Source organism: Somniosus microcephalus, unplaced genomic scaffold (assembly GCF_052327205.1).
Source record: "Somniosus microcephalus isolate GS21.2 unplaced genomic scaffold, FLI_Smic_1.0 unresolved_chr7, whole genome shotgun sequence".
Lineage (NCBI taxonomy): Eukaryota > Metazoa > Chordata > Chondrichthyes > Squaliformes > Somniosidae > Somniosus > Somniosus microcephalus.
The window spans coordinates 28414272-28437701 of NW_028225185.1; the positions used below are offsets into that span (position 1 = coordinate 28414272).

At 51.8% G+C, this 23430-nt stretch overlaps 1 protein-coding gene across 3 annotated transcripts in view; it reads right to left on the bottom strand.

Annotated features, from left to right (window-relative positions):
* Positions 1-16533, bottom strand: part of LOC147086686 (caspase-14-like) — a 44053-nt gene extending 27520 nt beyond the window's left edge. The window contains exons 1-5 of one of the 3 annotated variants that reach the window (XM_085978832.1): positions 16384-16506; positions 12501-12547; positions 10805-10954; positions 9425-9647; positions 1047-1151 (exon numbers count right to left, since the gene is read on the bottom strand). In XM_085978832.1, coding sequence (XP_085834958.1) covers positions 1047-1151; positions 9425-9647; positions 10805-10954; positions 12501-12547; positions 16384-16402 — 544 coding nt within the window. In that variant the 5' untranslated portion in view covers positions 16403-16506. Of the gene's footprint in view, positions 1-1046; positions 1152-9424; positions 9648-10804; positions 10955-12500; positions 12548-16383 lie in introns of all 3 variants that reach the window. The other 2 variants (XM_085978833.1, XM_085978834.1) reach the window with 2 other exon arrangements.
* Positions 16534-23430: the final 6897 nt, after the last annotated feature.

Here is a 23430-nt window from a genome sequence, read left to right on the forward strand (position 1 = left end):
GGCGCTCCCTCAGTACTGCCCCTCCGACCGCGCGGCACTCCCTCAGTACCGCCCCTCCGACAGCGCGGCGCTCCCTCAGTACCGCCCCTCCGACCGCGCGGCACTCCCTCATTACCGCCCCTCCGACAGTGCGGCGCTCCCTCAGTACCGCCCCTCCGACAGTGCGGTGCTCCCTCAGTACCGCCCCTCCGACAGTGCGGTGCTCCCTCAGTACCGCCCCTCCGACGCTCCCTCAGTACCGCCCCTCCGACAGTGCGGCGCTCCCTCAGTACCGCCCCTCCGACAGTGTGGCGCTCCCTCAGTACTGCCCCTCCGACCGCGCGGCACTCCCTCAGTACCGCCCCTCCGACAGCGCGGCGCTCCCTCAGTACCGCCCCTCCGACCGCGCGGCACTCCCTCATTACCGCCCCTCCGACAGTGCGGCGCTCCCTCAGTACCGCCCCTCCGACAGTGCGGCGCTCCCTCAGTACCGCCCCTCCGACAGTGCGGCGCTCCCTCAGTACTGCCCCTCCGACAGTGCGGCGCTCCCTCAGTACCGCCCCTCCGACAGTGCGGCGCTCCCTCAGTACCGCCCCTCCGACAGTGCGGAGCTCCCTCAGCGCCGCCCCTCCGACAGTGCGGCGCTCCCACAGTACCGCCCCTCCGACAGTGCGGCGCTCCCTCAGTACTGCCCCTCCGACAGTGCGGCGCTCCCTCAGTACCGCCCTCCGACCGTGCGGCGCTCCCTCAGTACTGCCCCTCCGACAGTGCGGCGCTCCCTCAGTACCGCCCCTCCAACCGTGCGGCGCTCCCTCAGTACTGCCCCTCCGACAGTGCGGCGCTCCCTCAGTACTGCCCCTCCGACTGCCTGACCACAACGTGCATGGGCATCAGGAACGGAGGGCGGTGCCCTCCAAGGCGAAACGTCATCTCCCTAGCGCACACGAGAAAGTCCTGCGCAAAGGAGGTACTAGGCGGCAGCTCACACCCGTGGAAGCTAGTGCTGGACCGCTTGGGGTGGAGTGGGGCGGTGGGGGGGGGAGCCAGACAGAATGTAATGTACTAACCGGGTTGAGCAGGGTACACAGTAAATGTGTCCGACAATGTCGGCAGTCTCTTTTCCTCAATTTCTTCAACCGCTGACCGGAACGTCACACCTGGGTCTATTTTTGCTGTCCAAATAATAATAGAGTCATAGAGTTATACAGCACAGAAAGAGACCCTTCGGCCCATCGTGTCCGCGCCGGCCATCAAGCCCTGTCTATTCTAATCCCATTTTCCAGCACTTGGTCCGTAGCCTTGTATGCTGTGGTGTTTCAAGTGCTCATCTAAATGCTTCTTGAATGTTGTGAGGGTTCCTGCCTCTACCACCCTTTCAGGCAGTGAGTTCCAGATTCCAACTGCCCTCTGGGTGAAAACGTTTTTCCTCAAATCCCCTCTAAACCTCCTGCCCCTTACCTTGAAACTATGCTCCCTGGTTATTGACCCCTCTACTAAGGGGAAAAGTTCCTTTCTATCTACCCTATCGATGCCCCTCATAATTTTGTACACCTCAATCAGGTCCCCCCTCAGCCTTCTCTGCTCTAAGGAAAACAACCCCAGCCTGTCCAGTCTTCTCTTCATAGCTGAAGCACTCCAGCCCAGGTAACACCCTCTGAATCTCCTCTGCACCCTCTCCAATGCAATCACATCCTTCCTATAGTGTGGCGACCAGAACTGCACACAGTATTCCAGCTGTGGCCTAACTAGCGTTTTGTACAGCTCCATCATAACCTCCCTGCTCTTATATTCTATGCCTCGGCTAATGAAGGCATGTATCCCATATGCTTTTTTAACCACCTTATTTATCTGTCCTGCTGCCTTCAAGGATCTATGTACATGCACACCAAGGTCCCTCTGATCCTATGTCTTTCCTAGGGTCCTACCATTCATTGTGTATTCCCTTGCCTTGTTAGTCTTCCCAAAATGCATCACCTCACACTTTTCAGGGTTAAATTCCATTTGCCATTGTTCTGCCCATCTAACCATTCCGTCTATATCGTCCTGTAGCCTGAGGCTTCCCTTCTCGCTATTTACCACTCCACCAATTTTCGTGTCATCTGCGAACTTACTGATCATACCTCCTACATTCATATCTAAATCATTAATGTACACTACAAACAGCAAAGGACCCAGCACCGATCCCTGCGGTACACCACTGGCCACAGGCTTCCAGTCATAAAAACAACCTTCGACCATCACCCTCTGCCTCCTGCCACTAAGCCAATTTTGGATCCAATGTGCCAAATTGCCCTGGATCCCATGGGTTCTTACCTTCTTGACCAGTCTCCCATGTGGGACTTTTGTCAAAAGCCTTACTGAAGTCCATGTGGACCACATCAACAGCACTACCCTCACCCACACACCTAGTCACCCCCTTGAAAAATTCAGTCAAATTGGTCAGACATGATCTCCCCCTGACAAAGCCATGCTGACTGTTAAGTATGTGTATTGTATTGAACAATTAACACAAAGACTTAAACGTATAACTCAAACAGGTCTTTACTGGTTGGAGGTAGGGACTACACGTAGGTCTTTACTTCATGCCCACAGGCGGGAACTGAGGGGAGATCAGTACCCACAGTACTATTTATACCCCTATGGCCAGGAGTGGTACTGCGTATCACTACGCCCAACAAGTAGTGCAGTCCTGTCCATAGGTTCAAAGTAGCACACATATTACATACACAACATTCCTCCCTTCCTAGCTTTACAGTCATCTCCCCATTTAACATAACGTAATAACATATATACATATATAACTTCAGGTTTACATAACAGAATAACATAGATAACTTCATGTCAAAACAGATCACAGATTCAGTCTCTGCGGAAAACAGTTCACAGATTCAATCTCTGTGGTGGAGTCGGTTCACGTTGCTGGAGTGACTCATTCAATAGTCCTTCCATGGATTTAACAGTTTGAACTTCCGAACTGAATTGGCTCCGTTCGGAGGGACCACGTGTGTGATCTGGTAGAGGTAATAATGGTTCAGATGGGTCATCTTCTGTTTCGACTTTTCCTTTTCTGCTTCTTGGAGACTCTCTGGGCTCCACTGTCAGCTGCCAGCTGCATGCGCAGTTCCTCCTTCTCTCCCTCCTTTTTCCGTAGTAGAGCCACCTTCTCCCGATGTTCCGTAGACTTTCGGTGCTCCTCCATGATTTCTGTATGGTGGGAGTCGAAGTTACAAGTTGGGCAGGACAGGACATAGTAATATTCGGTGTCGTCCTGATCTAGGCCAGCGAGAGGGTCTTCTATTTCCTCCATACCCAGCTGGGCGTTAGCCAGCTTTTGTTCCAAGTCCAGACATCTTTCCTGAAGAGACTTCTTCATGCGTACCTCTTCATCCAGCTTTTTCTGGGCTTTCAGCAAGTCGTTTACTAATGACCTCATTTGAGATTTTACTACTTCAACTTCTTTTGGAGATTGATTGATCGGACTATTCAATCCCTCTACCGGAGCAGCTGTTTCAGCGATCTGTTGTTCTACGTTGACGTGAGTCAGCGTACTTTTGGCATCCAAGGGCTGCTCTGTTGCAGTCATCTCAGTCTGTGTTGCCACCTCAGCTCTTCCAATAACCTTTGAGAGCTCCGAACCCCTTTCGTTTGAATATTGAAGTTCGTGTTCAAGTTTTTCCCATTTCAGAGTCCTGTCCTTCAGCATATGCAGGAGTTGGCTGACCGTTAACTCCTCTGACATCAGACGTTTTGTGTGCTCCTGCTCCATTTTCTCCATCAGCTGCTTCTGTTGTCTTTCCAGATTCTCCAACTCTATATCAAAGAACTCTTTCGTTGCATTCAACTCTTGCTCACAACGGCGAAGCATTTGTTCTAATTGCTGTTGTAGTTTGAAATGGAGTTGAGTTCGAGCCCGGTGTCCCTCAGAAATGGGCACATCAGTAGACTTGCCAGACTCAGAATCCACAGTTAAACTATGTTGTTGTTGCTCAGTGGAATTCTGTGCTGAAACTTTGTCTTTTGCACCTGAGTTGGGCTTACCATCATCCGTTCCAAAGTCTGGGCCGACTATCTTCACCGAGTTCTCACTCGTTATTGTTTGTAGGAAATGCCAGTCCATATTCATTTTCCTAATCCACTCCCGTCCTAGTAGTGGAGAACCTCCTTCAGATATCACATATAAGTCCATTATTTGACTGTCTTCGCCCTTGTGGACCACTGCAACCTCTATTTTCCCGATGGGGTACACTCTTTGCCCCGTGTATGTTTTCAATATAATCCCCGTATCCTGTAGGGGAATATGTTGGAATAACTTTCCGTAATCTTTCTTATTTATGACCGTCAGTGCCGATCCAGTGTCCAATTCCAGTTTTACTTGGACTCCTTCTATCTGAAGAGTGACCCAAATTGTCTGGAGGTCTGCACCCTTACCAGCGTTGAGTACTCTTAAGCTAGCCAGTTCATTACAGCTTAAGCTAGCCAGTTCATTACTGCTAGCGTCTGAATCGGACTCCTGTTCGGTCACCTTGTGTACCTTTGCGTATTTTCCTTGCGGTGACTTCTTGTTGCTGGTCTTCTTCCCTGACCTGCATACTCTAGCTATATGTCCAAGCCTACCACAAGTTCTACATTCTTGGTTTTTAAACCAACACTGGTTCTGATCATGCGTTGTCTTTCCACAACGATAACATTTGCCAGAACTCACACCCAATTTGTGTGCACTGAGCTCCGGTGACCGTAGCTGCATTACTGCCGTGCCTCTCGCTGCGGCTTCGTGTGCTGCTGCCATAGTGACCGCCTTCTCAAGCGTCAGCTCATTCTCCTCGAGCAGTCGCTTTTGTGTATCCTGTTTAAATAAACCACACACAAATTTGTCTCGAAGTGCCTCTGTCAGTCCCGTTCCAAACTGGCAATATTTCGCTAATTTACGCAATTCCAGCAAATAATCAGCATTGCTTTCATGCTGTAGCTGCCTTCTGTCGTAAAATTTAAATCGTTCCGCTAGCATCAGCGGCGTGGGGTTTAGATGATCTTTCAGGACAGTAACAATCTCATCGAACGTCTTATCCGCCGGTTCATCTGGTGATAACAGGTGTTTCAATTGCCCGTATGTCTTCGCACCCATTAAATTTAATAATGTTAGTGCTTTATCAGCCTCACGAATTTTATTGGCCTTACAATAATTTTTAACTCGTTCAACATATATGGCCCAATCTTCGATGTCACTATCAAAGTTGCTAATATTCCCGTGTTTAGGCATTGTAGTACTTTATCAGATTTGCAATTTCTCAGATTTTTTTTTTTTTACTGCTATCCAAGATGGCGGCTTCCCGCTCTTGCCGTCGTCCTCCGCCCACAAAATGGCGGTTTTCCCGCGCTTGGCGGTCTTCACCCGTCCCCCGACGCCGTCTCCCTTCAGCCCCGAGTGCGGCCCTTATCTCCGCCGTGATCGATGGCCCGCGCTTTTCACCGCGGCTCTCGCGCCTTCAGTGTCTGCCGACGCTGCGCCTTCCAGCCCGAGTGCGGCCCTTATCAGGGATTTCGATCGATCGCCCTTCTACCTCCGACTTCCCCCAGCCCTGTCTTTGCAGCCAACGCTGCTTGGCTTACCCACCACCGAGGTTGAAAAAGCTGCAGGATGTCTTCTGTCCTCCCGTTTTCAGTCGCTGATGGAGGCTTCAGGGTCCTAATGCCTGTCGCTTCCAGTGGGGTGGTGAGATTTGAAACCTCTCTTCAACGTCCTGTCTGTGGACGAAGCCGCCGTGGAATAACTGCCGCAGGGTAATCCCATCCTCGTCGCCAGTGTTAAGTATGTGTATTGTATTGAACAATTAACACAAAGACTTAAACGTATAACTCAAACAGGTCTTTACTGGTTGGAGGTAGGGACTACACGTAGGTCTTTACTTCATGCCCACAGGCGGGAACTGAGGGGAGATCAGTACTCACAGTACTATTTATACCCCTATGGCCAGGAGTGGTACTGCGTATCACTACGCCCAACAAGTAGTGCAGTCCTGTCCATAGGTTCAAAGTAGCACACATATTACATACACAACACTGACTATCCCTGCCTCTCCAAGAGGAGACTAATTCTGTCCCTCAGAAGTTTTTCCAATGATTTCCCTTCCACTGAAGTTAGGCTCACTGGCCTGTAATTCCCTGGTTTATCCCTACTACCCTTCTTGAACAATGGTACTACCTTAGCTGTTCTCCAGTCCTCTGGCACCTCCCCTGTGGCCAGAGAGGTTCTGAAAATTTGTGTCAGAGCCCCTGCAATCTCCTCCCTTGCCTCACACAGCAGCCTGGAATATGTCCCGTCAGGGCCTGGGGATTTATCCACTTTTAAGCCTGCTAAAACTGCTAGTACCTCCTCCCTCTCAATACTAATTTCTCTCTCTCTCTCTCTCTCTCTCTCTCTCTCCCCCCCCTCAGTCGTTCTCTCTCTCTCTCCCCCAGTCTCTCTCTCTCTCTCTCCCCCAGTCTCTCTCTCTCCTTCCCTCTCTGTCTCTTTCTGTCTCTCTCTCCTTCCCTCTCTCTCTCTTTCTGTCTCTCTCTCCTTCCCTCTCTCTCTCTGTCTCTCTCTCCTTCCCTCTCTCGCTCTGTCTCTCTCTCCTTCCCTCTCTCTCTCTCTTGCATCACGGGGGGCGTTTCATTCCATGTGTGGGCGGGCCTAATCCTGCAGCCTCCCGAAACATCGCCGCCATTTTTAAAATACCGACAGCGACAGCACCAGCACAACAAACCCCCACAGTGTGGCTCCGGCACAGTATCCCGCTCCCGGCCCGCCGGAGCGGGAGGTGAGTTGAGGTCACTCAGGCTGGGCCTCACAACCGCTCGGCCTGAGACACAGAGCGGGGGAGCGGCAGCAGCCGGCCGTAAACCGTGCGGCCCTGTAAACTGCCGTTTTACAAAAAAGCCTTGGCAACGCCGGGCCCCCCCAGCTAGTATACTTATAAAACACCTTGGGATTTTCCTTTATTTTGCCTGCCAGTGTTTTTTCATGCCCCCTCTTCGCTCTCCTCATTTCTTTTTTAAATACCCCCCTGCACGTTCTATACTCTTCCAGGGCTTCCACTGTTTGTAGTCCTTTGTATCTGCCAAAAGCCTCCCTTTTTTTCCTAATCCATTCTTGTATATCCCTTGACAGCCAGGGTTCCCTGGGTTTGTTGGTCCCACCCTTGACCTTACAGGAACATGTTGGCGTTGTACTCTCTCTATTTCCTTTCTAAAAGACTCCCATTGCTCTGATGTGGATTTTCCTACAAGTAGCTGATCCCAGTCCACTTTGGCCAGATCCTGCCTTATCATATTAAAATCAGCCTTCCCCCAATTTAGAACCTTTATTTCCGGTCCATCTTTGTTCTTTTCTATGACTATCTTAAATCTCACCGAATTATGGTCACTGTCACCAAAATGCTCTCCTACTGACACTTCTACCATTTGCCCGGCTACATTTCCTAGAATTAGGTCCAGTACCGCCCCCTCTCTTGTAGGAATTGCTACATGCTGGCTCAAAAAGCTCTCCTGGATGCACTGTGCACAGTTCTGGTCTCCACATACCTTGGTTAGACCACACTTGGAGCACCGTGCACAGTTCTGGTCTCCATATACCTTGGTTAGACCACACTTGGAGCACCGTGCACAGTTCTGGTCTCCACATACCTTGGTTAGACCACACTTGGAGCACTGTGCACAGTTCTGGTCTCCATATACCTTGCTTAGACCACACTTGGAGCACTGTGCACAGTTCCGGTCTCCATATTAAAAAATGATATATAGTCACTGGAGAAGGTGCAAAAATGATTTACAAGGATGATACCAGAAATGCGAGGGTACACCCATCAGGAAAAGATGAACAGGCTGGGGCTCTTTTCTCTTGAAGAGAGAAGGCTGAGGGGTGACCTGATCGAGGTCTTTAAGATTATGAAAGAGTTCGATAGGGTAGACGTAGAGAAGATGTTTCCACTTGTGGGGGAGACCAGAACTAGGGGCCGTCAATATAAGAGAGTCACTAATAAATCGAATCGAGAATTCAGGAGAAACTTCTTTACCCAGAGTAGTGAGAATGTGAAACTCACTACCACAGGGAGTGGTCGAGGTGAATAGCACAGATACATTTAAGGGGAAGCTGGATAAACACACGAGGGAGAAAGGAATAGAAGGAGATGGTGATGGGGTGAGATGAGGGAAGATGGGAGGAGGCTCGGGTGGAGCATATCGCCGGCAAGGACTGATTGGGCCAAACGGCCTCTGCCTGTGCCGTATATCCTATGTAATCCTCTGAAAATTGCCACTGATTCTTCGGAGTCTCCCCACAGACATTAGCTGGAACTTACCAGCAACCGCCAAGCTATGGAAACTTGGCAGTTAGCATCGAACTGACCTCAGTTGGGGCCTAATTAGATCAGTGCTCCACGGGGTGTCCCTGAGCAGTGACCTTATAGGGACGGACCAGGTTAAACTCAGCTGAAATGTGACCATCTCCCACCAGAATGCACACTGCTTATGAGCAATGCCACAGGAGATCCGCAAGACATGAAAAATGTTATATTTTTAAAGTCAATATTTTGTCCTCTTCATTTTCTTACTTTGAAACCTCATTTAGTTTTCCACTGATTTCTCACACCTCAGATATGTTATTGCTATATTCGTACTGAAAACTTCAAGGGCTGGTACAGCACGGGTAAGATAGAGAGTAAAGCTCCCTCTACACTGTCCCATCAAACACTCCCAGGGCAGGTACAGCACAGGTTAGATACAGAGTAAAGCTGTCTCTACACAGTCCCACCAAACAGTCCCAGGGCAGGTAAAGCACGGGGTTAGATACAGAGAAAAGCTCCCTCTACATTGTCCCATCAAACACTCCCAGGGCAGGCACAACATGGGTTAGATACAGAGTAAAGCTCCCTCTACACTGTCCCATCAAACACTCCCAGGGCACGTACAGCACGGGTTAGATACAGAGTAAAGCTCCCTCTACACTGTCCCATCAAACACTCCCAGGACAGGTATAGCACGGGTTAGATACAGAGTAAAGCTCCCTCTACACTGTCCCATCAAACACTCCCAGGGCAGGTACAGCACGAGTTAGATACAGAGTAAAGCTCCCTCTACATTGTCCCCATCAAACACTCCCAGGGCAGGTACAGCACGGGTTAGATACAGAGTAAAGCTCCCTCTACACTGTCCCATCAAACACTCCCAGGGCAGGTACAGCACGGGATTAGATACAGAGTAAAGCTCCCTCTACACTGTCCCATCAAACACTCCCAGGACAGGTATAGCACGGGTTAGATACATAGTAAAGTTCCCTCTACACTATCCCCATCAAACACTCCCAGGGCAGGAACAGCACGGGGTTAGATACAGAGTAAAGCTCCCTCTACACTGAGCCTCCTGGGACAGCTATTTGTATTCGGAGATTGGAGGCAGTATATCTGCTTACTTCCCCTGCACGCTTGGATCACAAACACTTTGGGTTTGAGTTGGAGCACCGGGCAGTTGGCATTATCGAAGAGGGAAATGATGTCCTCCAATTCAACTTCCCCTCCATCAGATGCGAATATCTTTCCCATCTTGCCGTGCGCCATGATGAAGACGAAAATACAGCTGACTTTAGGAGTCCTGTTGATGTCATCTCGGAACATCTTCAGCTGTGGGATTATCGCCTGCACAAAAAGTAGCAAGGTATAAAGGCGAATCAGGGAGCTTGCAGAATGACTGGGAGGGTGAACTCTCATTCAGGAGCCGCGCTTCCTCAAAGTACACAGTGGGACAGTTCGTAATGTGTCAGCCTTGGCTCAGTGGGCAGCACCCTCGCCTCTGAGTCAGAAGGTTCTGGATTCGAGCCCCACTGCAGAGTCTCGAGAACACAGATCTAGGCTGACACTCCGGTGCAGTGCCGCACTGTCGGAGGGGCGGTACTGAGGGAGCGCCGCACTGTCTGAGGGGCGGTACTGAGGGAGCGCCGCACTGTCGGAGGGAAGGTAATGACCGAGCGCCGCACTGTCGGAGGGGCGGTACTGAGGGAGCGCTGCACTGTCGGAGGGGCAGAACTGAGGGAGCGCCGCACTGTCGGAGGGGCGGTACTGAGGGAGCGCCGCACTGTCGGAGGGGCGGTAATGACCGAGCGCCGCACTGTCGGAGGGGCAGTTCTGAGGGAGCGCCGCACTGTCGGAGGGTCGGTACTGAGGGAGCGCCGCACTGTCTGAGGGGCGGTACTGAGGGAGCGCCGCACTGTCTGAGGGGCGGTACTGAGGGAGCGCCGCACTGTCGGAGGGAAGGTAATGACCGAGCGCCGCACTGTCGGAGGGGCGGTACTGAGGGAGCGCCGCACTGTCGGAGGGGCAGAACTGAGGGAGCGCCGCACTGTCGGAGGGGCGGTACTGAGGGAGCGCCGCACTGTCGGAGGGGCGGTAATGACCGAGCGCCGCACTGTCGGAGGGGCAGTTCTGAGGGAGCGCCGCACTGTCGGAGGGTCGGTACTGAGGGAGCGCCGCACTGTCGGAGGGGCGGTACTGAGGGAGCGCCGCACTGTCGGAGGGGCGGTACTGAGGGAGCGCCGCACTGTCGGAGGGGCAGAACTGAGGGAGCGCCGCACTGTCGGAGGGACGATAATGACGGAGCGCCGCACTGTCGGAGGGACGGTACTGAGGGAGCGCCGCACTGTCGGAGGGACGGTACTGAGGGAGCGCCGCACTGTCAGAGGGGCGGTACTGAGGGTGCGCCTCACTGTCGGAGGGGCCTCACCGCCCACGGCAACGACCGGGCTCCCATTGTATTCGATGATACTGGTAACTAAAGGGTTAAAGATACTCAGTCTTACCTCCTCTTTGGGGTCGATGCACTCGCTAATGGAAAAGTGAAATTCCTTCAGGAGTCGTCTCACATTGCAGAGGTCCTTTTCCACACCCTTTCTTCCCTCCTTTTCGCAAAGCAGAAATGCGAGCCGATCTCCAGACATGTCGTACTGGTCCTGTTCACAAGATGGAGGAGAAATTCGCAATGGTGAATCACCGAATCATTGAAAGTTACGGCATGGAGGGAGGCCGTTCGGCCCATCGTGTCTGTGCTGGCCGAAAGAGAGCTAACCAGCCTAATTCCGTGTTTATTCGGTAGCAGGACAGGTAGATAAGGTGGTTAAGAAAGCGTATGGGATATTTTCCTTTATTAGACGAGGCATAGAATACAAGAGCAGGGAGGCTTTGCTTTAACTGTATAAAACACACATTAAAAAGACTCACGGGATCCTGGGCTGCACAAATAGAGGTATAGAGTACAAAAGTGTGTAAATTATGATGAACCTTTATAAAACACTGGTTCGGCCTCAACTGCAGTCTTGTGTCCAGTTCTGGGCACCGCACTTTAGGAAGGATGTGAAGGCCTTAGAGAGGATGCAGAAAAGATTTACAAGAATGATTCCAGGGATGAGGGACTTCAGTGATGTGGAGAGACTGGAGAAGCTGGGATTGTTCTCCTTAGAGCAGAGAAGGTTAAGGGGAGATTGACCAGAATGGTTCCAGGGATGAGGGACTTCAGTGATGTGGAGAGACTGGAGAAGCTGGGGTTGTTCTCCTTAGAGCAGAGAAGGTTAAGGGGAGATTGACCAGAATGGTACCAGGGATGAGGGACTTCAGTGATGTGGAGAGACTGGAGAAGCTGGGGTTGTTCTCCTTAGAGCAGAGAAGGTTAAGGGGAGATTGACCAGAATGGTACCAGGGATGAGGGACTTCAGTGATGTGGAGAGACTGGAGAAGCTGGGATTGTTCTCCTTAGAGCAGAGAAGGTTAAGGGGAGATTGACCAGAATGGTACCAGGGATGAGGGACTTCAGTGATGTGGAGAGACTGGAGAAGCTGGGATTGTTCTCCTTAGAGCAGAGAAGGTTAAGGGGAGATTGACCAGAATGGTACCAGGGATGAGGGACTTCAGTGATGTGGAGAGACTGGAGAAGCTGGGGTTGTTCTCCTTAGAGCAGAGAAGGTTAAGGGGAGATTGACCAGAATGGTACCGGGGATGAGGGACTTCAGTGATGTGGAGAGATTGGAGAAGTTGGGATTGTTCTCCTTAGAGCAGAGAAAGTTAAGGGGTGTTGAGGAGAACTTTCTTCACCCAGAGGGTGGTGGGGGGTCTGGAACTCACTGCCTGAAAGGGGGGTCGAGGTAGAAACCCTCATCACATTTTAAAAGTACTTGGATACGCACTCGAAGTGCCGTAACCCACAGGGCTACGGACCGAGAGCTGGACAGTGGGATTAGGCTGGAGAGCTCTTTGTCGGCCGGCACGGACACGATGGGCCGAATGGCCTCCTTCTGCGCTGTAAATTTCGACGATTCTATGATTCTAGTTGGGATCCTGAGTCCCTAGGATGGGAAGGGGGGGGGGGTGGGTGAGGAATCAGCCACACCCTGGCACAGGTTAACACCCACCCCTCCCCTCTCCCTCCGGACGGCGGGAAAACGACTCGGAGCAGAACCTCTCTGAAACGCGAATATAGAACATTCGTCAAAAGGAACGCAGTACCTCAGGGTCGGTGCGGTTTGGTCGCTGTGCTGCACTATCGATGGCATCTGTGGAGAGAAATCAGAACTGCAATTGAGGAAGGGGATTTGACAGAACGATACATGCCCTCTCTCTCTCCTCCTTTAAGACGCTCCTTAAAACTGACCTCTTTGACCAAGCTTTCGGTCACCTGTCTCTAATATCTCCTTACGTGGCTCGGTGTCAAACTTCGTCTGATCTGCCTTGAGACGTTGTACTATGGTAAAGTGATACCTAGCACAAAGGGAGATTGTTGTGGTGGTTGGAGGTCAATCATCAAAGCCCCAGGACATCGCTGCAGGAGTTCCTCAGGGCAGTGTCCTTGGCCCAACCATCTTCAGCTGCTTCATCAATGACCTTCCCTCCAACGTAAGGTCAGAAGTGGGGATGTTCGCTGATGATTGTAGTGTTCAGCGCCACTCACAACTCCTCAGATAATGAAGCAGTCCGTGCCCGCCTGCAACAAGACCTGGGTAACATTCAGGCTTGGGCTGATAAGTGGCAGGTAACATTCGCGCCGCACAATGACTATCTCCAACAAGAGAGAGTCTAACCACCGCCCCTTGACATTCAACGGCATTACCATCGCCGAATCCCCCACCATCAACATCCTGGGGGTCACCATTGACCAGAAACTTAACTGGACCAGCCACATAAATACTGTGGCTACAAGAGCAGGTCAGAGGCTGGGTATTCTGTGGCGAGTGTCTCACCTCCTGATTCCCCAAAGCTTTTCCACCATCTACAAGGCACAAGTCAGGAGTGTGATGGAATACTCTCCACTTGCCTGGATGAGTTGCAGCTCCAACAACACTCGAGAAGCTCGACACCATCCAGGACAAAACAGCCCGCTTGATCGGCACCCCGTCCACCACCTTAAACATTCACTCCCTCCACCACCGGCGCACCGTGGCTGCAGTGTGGACCATCTACAAGATGCACTGCAGCAACTCGCCAAGGCTTCTTCGGCAGCACCCCCTAAACCCGCGACCCCTTCCACCTAGAAGGACAAGGGCAGCAGGCGCACGGGAACACCGCCACCTCCAAGTTCCCCTCCAAGTCACACACACCATCCTGACTTGGAAATATATTGGCCGTTCCTTCATCGTCGCTGGGTCAAAATCCGGGAACTCCCTCCCTAACAGCGCTGTGGGAGCACCTTCACCACACGGACTGCAGCGGTTCAAGAAGGTGGCTCACCACCACCTTCTCAAGGACGATTAGGGATGGGCAATAAATGCTGAACCTTGCCAGCGACGCCCACATCCCATAAACGAATAAAAATTAAAAAATATATTTTTATGATTCACTGACGGTCTCTCAACACCCACAGTTCCTGGAACCTGAGATATTGGAACTTTAACCCCCAGTCTTGCGTCAGATTTTTTCTACTTCTGACACGACACAGCTGCCAGGATTGAGAGAGAGAGAGAGAGAGAGACAGAAACTGAGAGAGAGAGAGAGAGAGAGATTCCTTTAAAACTCTCTGGAAAGTCGCCCTCTGACCTCCCTTCCAGCCAGATCCTCCGAGTCTCGCCCGACCCCATTCCTGCCACTGCGTGCGGCACCCTGGGACATGAACGCTCGGTTCCTCACCCAGTGAAGCCACTGCCATTTCATAGGATTGCACAGGATGTACGGCACAGAAACAGGCCATTCGGCCCAACCAGTCCATGCCGGCATTTATGCTCCACTCGAGCCTCCTCCCGTCTTTCCTCATCTAACTCTATCACCATAACCTCCATTCCCTTCTCCCTCAGATGCTTGTCCAGCCTCCCCTTAAAGGCATCTATACTATTCGCCTGAACCTCTCCCTGTGGTAGCGAGTTCCACATTCTCACCACTCTCTGGGTAAAGAAGTTTCTCCTGAATTCCCCATTGGATTTCTTGGTGACTACCGTATATTGACGGCCTCTAGTTATGCTCTTCCCCACAAGTGGAAACACTCTCTCTGTATCCACTCTCTCAAAACCTTTCACAATATTAAAGACCTCTATTAGGTCACCCCCTCAGCCTCCTCTTTTCGAGAGAAAAAGAGACCCAGCCTGTTCATCCTTTCCTGATATGTAGCCACTATCATCCTTCTCTGCACCCTCTCCAGTGCCTCAATATCCTTTCTGTAATATGGAGACCACAACTGTGCGCAGTGCTCCAAGTGTGGTCTAACCAAAGTATAGGGAGACCAGAACTGTGCACAGTGCTCCAAGTGCGGTCTAACCAAGGTATATGGAGACCTGAACTGTGCACAGTGCTCCAACTGTGGTCTAACCCAGGTATATGGAGACCAGAACTGTGCACAGTGCTCCAAGTGTGGTCTAACCAAGGTATATGGAGACCAGAACTGTGCGCAGTGCTCCAAGTGTGGTCTAACCAAGGTATATGGAGACCAGGACTGTGCACAGTGCTCCAAGTGTGGTCTAACCAAGGTATATGGAGACCAGAACAGTGCACAGTGCTCCAAGTGTGGTCTAACCAAGGTATATGGAGACCTGAACTGTGCACAGTGCTCCAAGTGTGGACTAACCAAGGTATATGGAGACCAGAACTGTGCACGGTGCTCCAAGTGTGGTCTAACCAGGGCATATGGAGACCTGAACTGTGCACAGTGCTCCAAGTGTGGTGTAACCAAGGTATATGGAGACCTGAACTGTGCGCAGTGCTCCAAGTGTGGTCTAACCGAGGTATATGGAGACCAGAACTGTGCACAGTGCTCCAAGTGTGGTCTAACCAAGGTAGATGGAGACCAGAGCTGTGCGCAGTGCTCCAAGTGTGGTCTAACCAAGGTATGTGGAGACCAGAACTGTGCACAGTGCTCCAAGTGTGGTCTAACCAAAGTATATGGAGACCAGAACTGTGCGCAGTGCTCCAAGTGTGGTCTAACCAAGGTATATGGAGACCAGAACTGTGCACGGTGCTCCAAGTGCGGTCTAACCAAGGTATATGGAGACCAGAACTGTGCACGGTGCTCCAATGCAGTCTAACCAAGGTTCCATACAGGTTTGGCATAACTTCATCACTTTTCAATTCTATCCCTCTAGAAATAAACGCCAGTGCCTGGTTTGCTTGTTTTGACTGGCTTGTTAGCCTACATTTAGTGATTTGTGTATTACCTGGCCCGTGGCCGAGGGGGCTCCTGACTAAATCCAGCGGCACAGAGGGTGCGGGGTTGGGGGGTTCTTACCTGGGCTCTGCTGGGGTCCCAGTGCTGCAAGTGACCTCTCCAGACCAGACACCATTTGCCATTGGCTTCTATTGTGCAGAAGCTCAATGTTGAGGCTCGGGGCACCGTGCTTGATGAGGCAGTCACTCACCTCGTCTTCGCCCAGCTCAAGGACTCTCCCTAATCTTCCCGTGTCCCTCAAACTCAGCGTCCAAGACTCTGCACTTGAAACTTTCGAAAACATCGCGCCCCAGGAACACCCGGAATGTCTCTCGCGTAAGAACATCAGAATTAGGAGCAGGAGTCGGCCATTCGGCCCCTCGAGTCTGCTCTGATTCCCATATCCCTCGATTCCCCGAGAGTCCAAAAATCTCTCGATCTCAGCCTTGAATATACTCAACGACTGAGCCTCCACAGCCCTCTGGGGGAGAGAATTCCAAAGATTCACCGCCCTCTGAGTGAAGAAATTCCTCCTCATCTCAGTCCTCAATGGCCGACCCCTTATCCTGAGACTGTGACCCCTGGTTCTAGACTCTCCAGCCAGGGGGGAAACAGCCTCTCAGCATCGACCCTGTCAATCCCCCCCCCCCTCAGAAACTTCTATGTCTCAACCTCTCATTCTTCTAAACTCCAGAGAGTATCGGCCCATATTTGTTATATAAATTGCACGTGTTCTGTATCTACTCTCGATCCGCGGGTCCCTACCTGGAGTGGTGGAAGCCATTGGAAAGCAGGGTGCTCCCTCCAACAGCTCGATCTTCTCCTCGACACTGAAGTTCAAGATCCTCAGGCTGCCCCAGCCTTTCTAAATTAGTTTCGGTTTAACAGTCCCAAGGTTAACCCGGACTCTGCCAACAGGTGGACTCTGTCCCCCACTCTGCTTATCTACGACGCCTTTCACCGCCTCAGGACTGTTGCGCTCGTTCCAACATGTGTGAACTAATATTGATCTTGCTCGGATTTTGCCAGGAGCCTTTTATTGCAGCACTTTTATTATCAGTCTGATAACACTTCCCGGTCTCGGGCGTGGACTGACGCTCTCTCGTTTTATACCGCGCCTTTAACATAGTAAAACGTCCCAAGGTGCTTCGCAGGAGCGATTATCAAACACAATTTGACACCAAGCAACATCAGGAGATATTGGGGCCCGGTGACCAAAAGCTCGGTCAAAAGAGGCAGGTTTTAAGGAGCGTCTTAAAGGAGGAGAGAGAGAGGCGGAGAGAAACATCGAAGATAGGAGCAGGAGTCGGCCATTCGGCCCCTCGAGCCTGCTCCGCCATTTAATGAGATCATGGCTGATCATCCAAATTCAGTACCCTGTCCCTGCTTTCTCCCCATACCCCTTGATCCCTTTAGCCTTAAGAAATATATCCAACTCCTTCTTGAATATATTTAATGAATTGGCCTCAACTGCCTTTTGTGGTAGAGAATTCCACAGGTTCACCACTCTCTGGGTGAAGAAATTCCTCCTCATCTCAGTCCTAAATGGCTTACCCCTTATCCTTAGACTGTGACCCCTGGTTCTGGACTCCCCCGCCATCGGGAACATCCTTCCTGCATCTAGTCTGTCTAGTCCTGTCAGAAGTTTATAAGTTTCAATGAAATCCCCTCTCATTCTTCTAAACTACAGCGAGTATAAGCCCAATCGACCCAATCTCTCCTCATACGTCATTCCTGCCATCCCAGGTATCAGTCTGGTGAATCTTCGCTGCACTCCCTCCATGGCAAGAACGTCCTTCCTCAGATAAGGCGACCAAAACTGCACACAATACTCAAGGTGTGGTCTCACCAAGGCCCTGTACAACTGCAGCAAGACATCCTTGTTCCTGTACTCGAATCCTCTCGCTACGAAGGCCAACATACCATTTGCCTTCTTAACCGCCTGCTGCACCTGCATGCTTACCTTCAGCGACTGGTGCACAAGGACACCCAGGTCTTGTTGCACTTCCCCTTCTCCCAATCTATTGCCGTTCAGATAATAATCTGCCTTCCTGTTTTTGCCACCAAAGTGGATAACCTCGCATTTATCCACATTATACTGCATCTGCCATACATCTGCCCAATCACCCAGCCTGTCCAAATCATCCTAGAGATTCTCGGCATCCTCCTCACAGCACACACGCCCACCCAGCTTTGTGTCGTCTGCAAATTTGGAGATATTACATCTAGTTCCCTTGTCTAGATCATTAATATATATTGTGACTAGCTGGGGTCCAAGGGCCGATCCTGCACGCAGTACCCCACTAGTCACTGCCTGCCACTCGGTGAAAGATCCATTTATTCCAACTCTTTGCTTTCTATCTGCCAACCAGTTCTCTATCCAAGTCAATACCTTGCCCCCAATCCCATGTGCTTTAACTTTACACGCTAATCTCTTATGCGAGACCTTATCGAAAGCCTTCTGAAAGTCCAAATACACCACATCCACTGGCTCTCCCTTATCTATTTTACTAGTTACATCCTCAAAAAATTCCAGCAGATTAGTCAAGCACGATTTACCTTTTGTAAATCCATGTTGACTTTGTCCGATCCTGTCACTGTTTTCCAAGTGCTCTGCTATTACATCTTTTATAATGGACTCTAGCATTTTCCCCACTACCGATGTCAGGCTTACCGGTCTATAATTCCCCGCTTTTTCTCTACCACCTTTTTTGAACAGTGGGGTAACTTTCGCTACCCTCCAATCCATGGGTACTGTTCCAGATTCCATCGAATGTTGGAAGATGATCAGCAATGCATCTACTATTTCGAGGGCCACTTCCTTAAGTACCCTGGGATGTAGATTATCAGGCCCTGGGGATTTATCGGCCTTCAATCCCATCAATTTCCCTAACACCATTTCCCTACTAATGCTGATTTCTTTCAGTTTCTCCCTTTCATCAGACCCTATGTTCCCCGACATTTCTGGGAGGTTATTTGTGTCCTCCTTTGTGAAGACAGAACCAAAGTATGTATTTAATTGGTCTGCCATTTCTTTGTTCCCCATTATAAATTCCCCTGATTCTGACTGCAAGGGACCTACGCTTGACTTCACCAATCTTTTTCTCTTCACATATCTATAAAAGCTTTTACAGTCAGTTTTTATGTTCACTGCAAGCTTACTCTCATATTCTATTTTCCCTTTCTTAATTAATCCCTTTGTCCTCCTTTGTTGAATCCTAAACTGCTCCCAATCCTCTGGATTACTGCTTTTGCTGGCCAATTTATAAGTCCTCTCCGTTGATCTTATGCCCCCTGTACTGTGACCCCTGGTTCTAGACTCTCCAGCCAGGAGGGAAACAGCCTCTCAGCATCTACCCTGTCAATCCCCCCCCTCAGAAACTTCTATGTCTCAACCTCTCATTCTTCTAAACTCCAGAGAGTATCGGCCCATATTTGTTATATAAATTGCACGTGTTCTGTATCTACTCTCGATCCGCGGGTCCCTACCTGGAGCGGTGGAAGCCATTGGAAAGCAGGATGCTCCCTCCAACAGCTCTATCGGCTCCTCGACACTGAAGTTCAAGAAGCTCAGGCTGCCGCACCCTTTCTAAATTAGTTTCGGTTTAACAGTCACAAGATTAACCCGGCCTCTGCCAACAGGTGGACTCCGTCCCTCCCTCTGCTTATCTACGACGCCTTTCACTGCCTCAGAACTGTTGCGCTCGTTCCAATATGTGTGAAATAATATTGATCTTGCTCGGATTTTGCCAGGAGCCTTTTATTGCAGCACTTTTATTATCAGTCTGATAACACTTCCCGGTGTCGGGCGTGGACTGACGCTCTCTCGTTTTATACCGCGCCTTCAACAGAGTAAAACGTCCCAAGGTGCTTCGCAGGAGCGATTATCAAACAGAATTCGACACCGAGCCACATCAGGAGATATTGGGGCCCGGTGACCAAAAGCTCGGTCAAAAGAGGCAGGTTTTAAGGAGCGTCTTAAAGGAGGAGAGAGAGAGAGGCGGAGAGAAACATAGAAGATAGGAGCAGGAGTCGGCCATTCGGCCCCTCGCGCCTGCTCCGCCATTCAATGAGATCATGGCTGATCATCTAAATTCAGTACCCTGTCCCTGCCTTCTCCCCATATCCCTTGATCCCTTTAGCCTTAAGAAATATATCTAACTCCTTCTTGAATATATTTATTGAACTGGCCTCCACTGCCTTCTGTGGTAGAGAATTCCACAGGTTCACCACTCTCTGGGTGAAGAAATTCCTCCTCATCTCTGTCCTAAATGGCTTACCCCTTATCCTTAGACTGTGACCCCTGGTTCTGGACTCCCCGACCATCGGGAACATCCTTCCTGCATTTAGTCTGTCCAGTCCTGTTAGAATTTTATAAGTTTCAATGAGATCCCCTCTCATTCTTCTAAACTCCAGCGAGTATAAGCCCAATCGACCCAATCTCTCCTCATACGTCATTCCTGCCATCCCAGGTATCAGTCTGGTTTAGGGAGGCAAACAAAGGTGGTGGAAATCTGGAACTCTCCCCCAAAAAGCTGTCGAGGCTGGGGGTCAATTGGACCTTTCAAGATGGTGAACAGACTAGAGGGGCTGAATGGCCTCCCCGTTCCTAATGTAACAGGCTCGAGGGGCTGAACGACCTCCTCCTGTTCCTGTGTAACAGGCTCGATGGGCTGAACAGCCTCCTCCTGTTCCTAATGTAACAGGCTCGAGGGGGCTGAACGGCCTCCTCCTGTTCCTAATGTAACAGGCTCGAGGGGGCTGAACGGCCTCCTCCTGTTCCTAATGTAACAGGCTCGAGGGGCTGAACGGCCCCCTCCTGTTCCTAATGTAACAGGCTCGAGGGGGCTGAACGGCCTCCTCCTGTTCCTAATGTAACAGGCTCGAGGGGCTGAACGGCCTCCTCCTGTTCCTAATGTAACAGGCTCGAGGGGCTGAACGGCCTCCTCCTGTTCCTAATGTAACAGGCTCGAGGGGCTGAACGGCCTCCTCCTGTTCCTAATGTAACAGGCTCGAGGGGGCTGAACGGCCTCCTCCTGTTCCTGTGTAACTGGCTCGAGGGGCTGAACGGCATCCTCCTGTTCCTAATGTAACAGGCTCGAGGGGCTGAACGGCCTCCTCCTGTTCCTAATGTAACAGGCTCGAGGGGCTGAACGACCTCCTCCTGTTCCTAATGTAACAGGCTCGAGGGGCTGAACGGCCTCCTCCTGTTCCTAATGTAACAGGCTCGAGGGGGCTGAACGGCCTCCTCCTGTTCCTAATGTAACAGGCTCGAGGGGCTGAACGGCCTCCTCCTGTTCCTGTGTAACAGGCTCAAGGGGCTGAACGGCCTCCTCCTGTTCCTAATGTAACAGGCTCGAGGGGCTGAATGGCCTCCTCCTGTTCCTAATGTAACAGGCTCGAGGGGCTGAACGGCCTCCTCCTGTTCCTAATGTAACAGGCTCGAGGGGGCTGAATGGCCTTCTCCTGTTCCTAATGTAACAGGCTCGAGGGGGCTGAACGGCCTCCTCCTGTTCCTAATGTAACAGGCTCGAGGGGCTGAACGACCTCCTCCTGTTCCTAATGTAACAGGCTCGAGGGGCTGAACGGCCTCCTCCTGTTCCTGTGTAACAGGCGCGAGGGGCTGAATGGCCTCCTCCTGCTCCTAATGTAACAGGCTCGAGGGGCTGAATGGCCTCCTCCTGTTCCTGTGCAACAGGCTCGAGGGGCTGAATGGCCTCCTCCTGTTCATAATGTAATAGGCTCGAGGGTCTGAACGGCCTCCTCCTGTGCAACAGGCTCGAGGGGCTGAATGGCCTCCTCCTGTTCCTAATGTAATAGGCTCGAGGGGCTGAACGGCCTCCTCCTGTTCCTGTGCAGCAGCCTCGAGGGGCTGAATGGCCTCCTCCTGTTCCTAATGGAACAGGCTCGAGGGGGCTGAACGGCCTCCTCCTGTTCAAAAGGCTCGAGGGGCTGAATGGCCTCCTCCTGTTCCTAATGTAATAGGCTCGAGGGGCTCAACGGCCTCCTCCTGTTCCTAGTGCAACAGCCTCGAGGGGCTGAATGGCCTCCTCCTGTTCCTAATGTAACAGCTTCGAGGGGGCTGAACGGCCTCCTCCTGTTCCTAATGTAACAGGCTCGAGGGGGCTGAGCGACCTCCTCCTGTTCCTAATGTAACAGGCTCGAGGGGGCTGAACGGCCTCCTCCTGTTCCTAATGTAACAGGCTCGAGGGGGCTGAACGGCCTCCTCCTGTTCCTAATGTAACAGGCTCGAGGGGGCTGAACGGCCTCCTCCTGTTCCTAATGTAACAGGCTCAAGGGGCTGAATGGCCTCCTCCTGTTCCTAATGTAACAGGCTCGAGGGGCTGAATGGCCTCCTCCTGTTCCTAATGTAACAGGCTCGAGGGGCTGAATGGCCTCCTCCTGTTCCTGTGCAACAGGCTCGAAGGGCTGAATGGCCTCCTCCTGTTCCTAATGTAATAGGCTCGAGGGGCTCAACGGCCTCCTCCTGTTCCTAGTGCAACAGCCTCGAGGGGCTGAATGGCCTCCTCCTGTTCCTAATGGAACAGGCTCGAGGGGGCTGAACGGCCTCCTCCTGTTCCTAATGAAGTCCCTAGAATCTCGGGTGGCTCCGGATCTCCGGAAGGGGGGGACCCGCCAGCGGTCTCACTGATCCTGCCCTCCACAACCTTGCCTCGGCACCCCCCACTTTGCCTCGGCACCCCCATTTTCCACCCACTTTGCCTCGGCACCCCCCACTTTGCCTCAGTACCCCCACCCACTTGGCCTCAGTACCCCCACCCACTTGGCCTCAGTGCCCTGCCCCAGGCCGCCCCCACCCCGGCTCGGTCGCCACGGCAACCCGCGCCCAAATCCAAACCGCCGCCTTCGCAATTACATCACTTCCGCCGCCCGCTCCGGTAGATAGAGCCTATTCACCGTGACGTACTTCCGTTGGCGGCCACCCAGGCCCCGCCCCCTGCCCCACCACCGAACACAGCAGGCAGTCCATCCACTCCCAACACACACACACAGGCTGCTCCCAGCACTTGCTGCTTTTAATTCCAGCTCAGCATTATATTGCTCACCACCAAATAAAGGTTTGTTTTTTAAATGATACAATACCACCCGGAGTGCAAAAAACAAAAAGACTTACAAGCAGCACAAACACAGAATGCAGACTCGCATTTCTCCGGAGCCTTTCACCAACCTCAGGATGTCCCAAAGCGCTCCACAGCCAATGAAGTACTTTTTTTTTTGAAGTGCGGTCACTGTTGTAATGTCGGAAACGCAGCAGCCAATTTGCGCACAGCAAGCTTTCACAAACATCAATGTGATGATGGCCAGATAATCATTCTTTATTGATGTTGGTTGAGGGATAAATATTGGCCCCAGGCCACTGGGGAGAACTCTTCTTTGAAATAGTGGCCATGGGATATTTTATGTCCACCTGAGGGGGCAGACAGGGCCTCGATTTAATGTCTCATCTGAAAGACGGCACCTCCGACAGTGCGGCGCTCACTCAGTACTGCCCCTCCGACAGTGCGGCGCTCACTCAGTACTGTCCCTCCGACAGTGCGGCGCTCACTCAGTACTGCCCCTCCGACAGTGCGGCGCTCCCTCAGTACTGCCCCTCCGACAGTGCGGCGCTCCCTCAGTACCGCTCCTCCGACAGTGCGCGCTCCCTCAGTACTGCCCCTTCGACAGTGTGCGCTCCCTCAGTACTGCCCCTTCGACAGTGCGGTGCTCCCTCAGTACCGCTCCTCCGACAGTGCGCGCTCCCTCAGCACTGCCCCTTCGACAGTGTGCGCTCCCTCAGTACTGCCCCTTCGA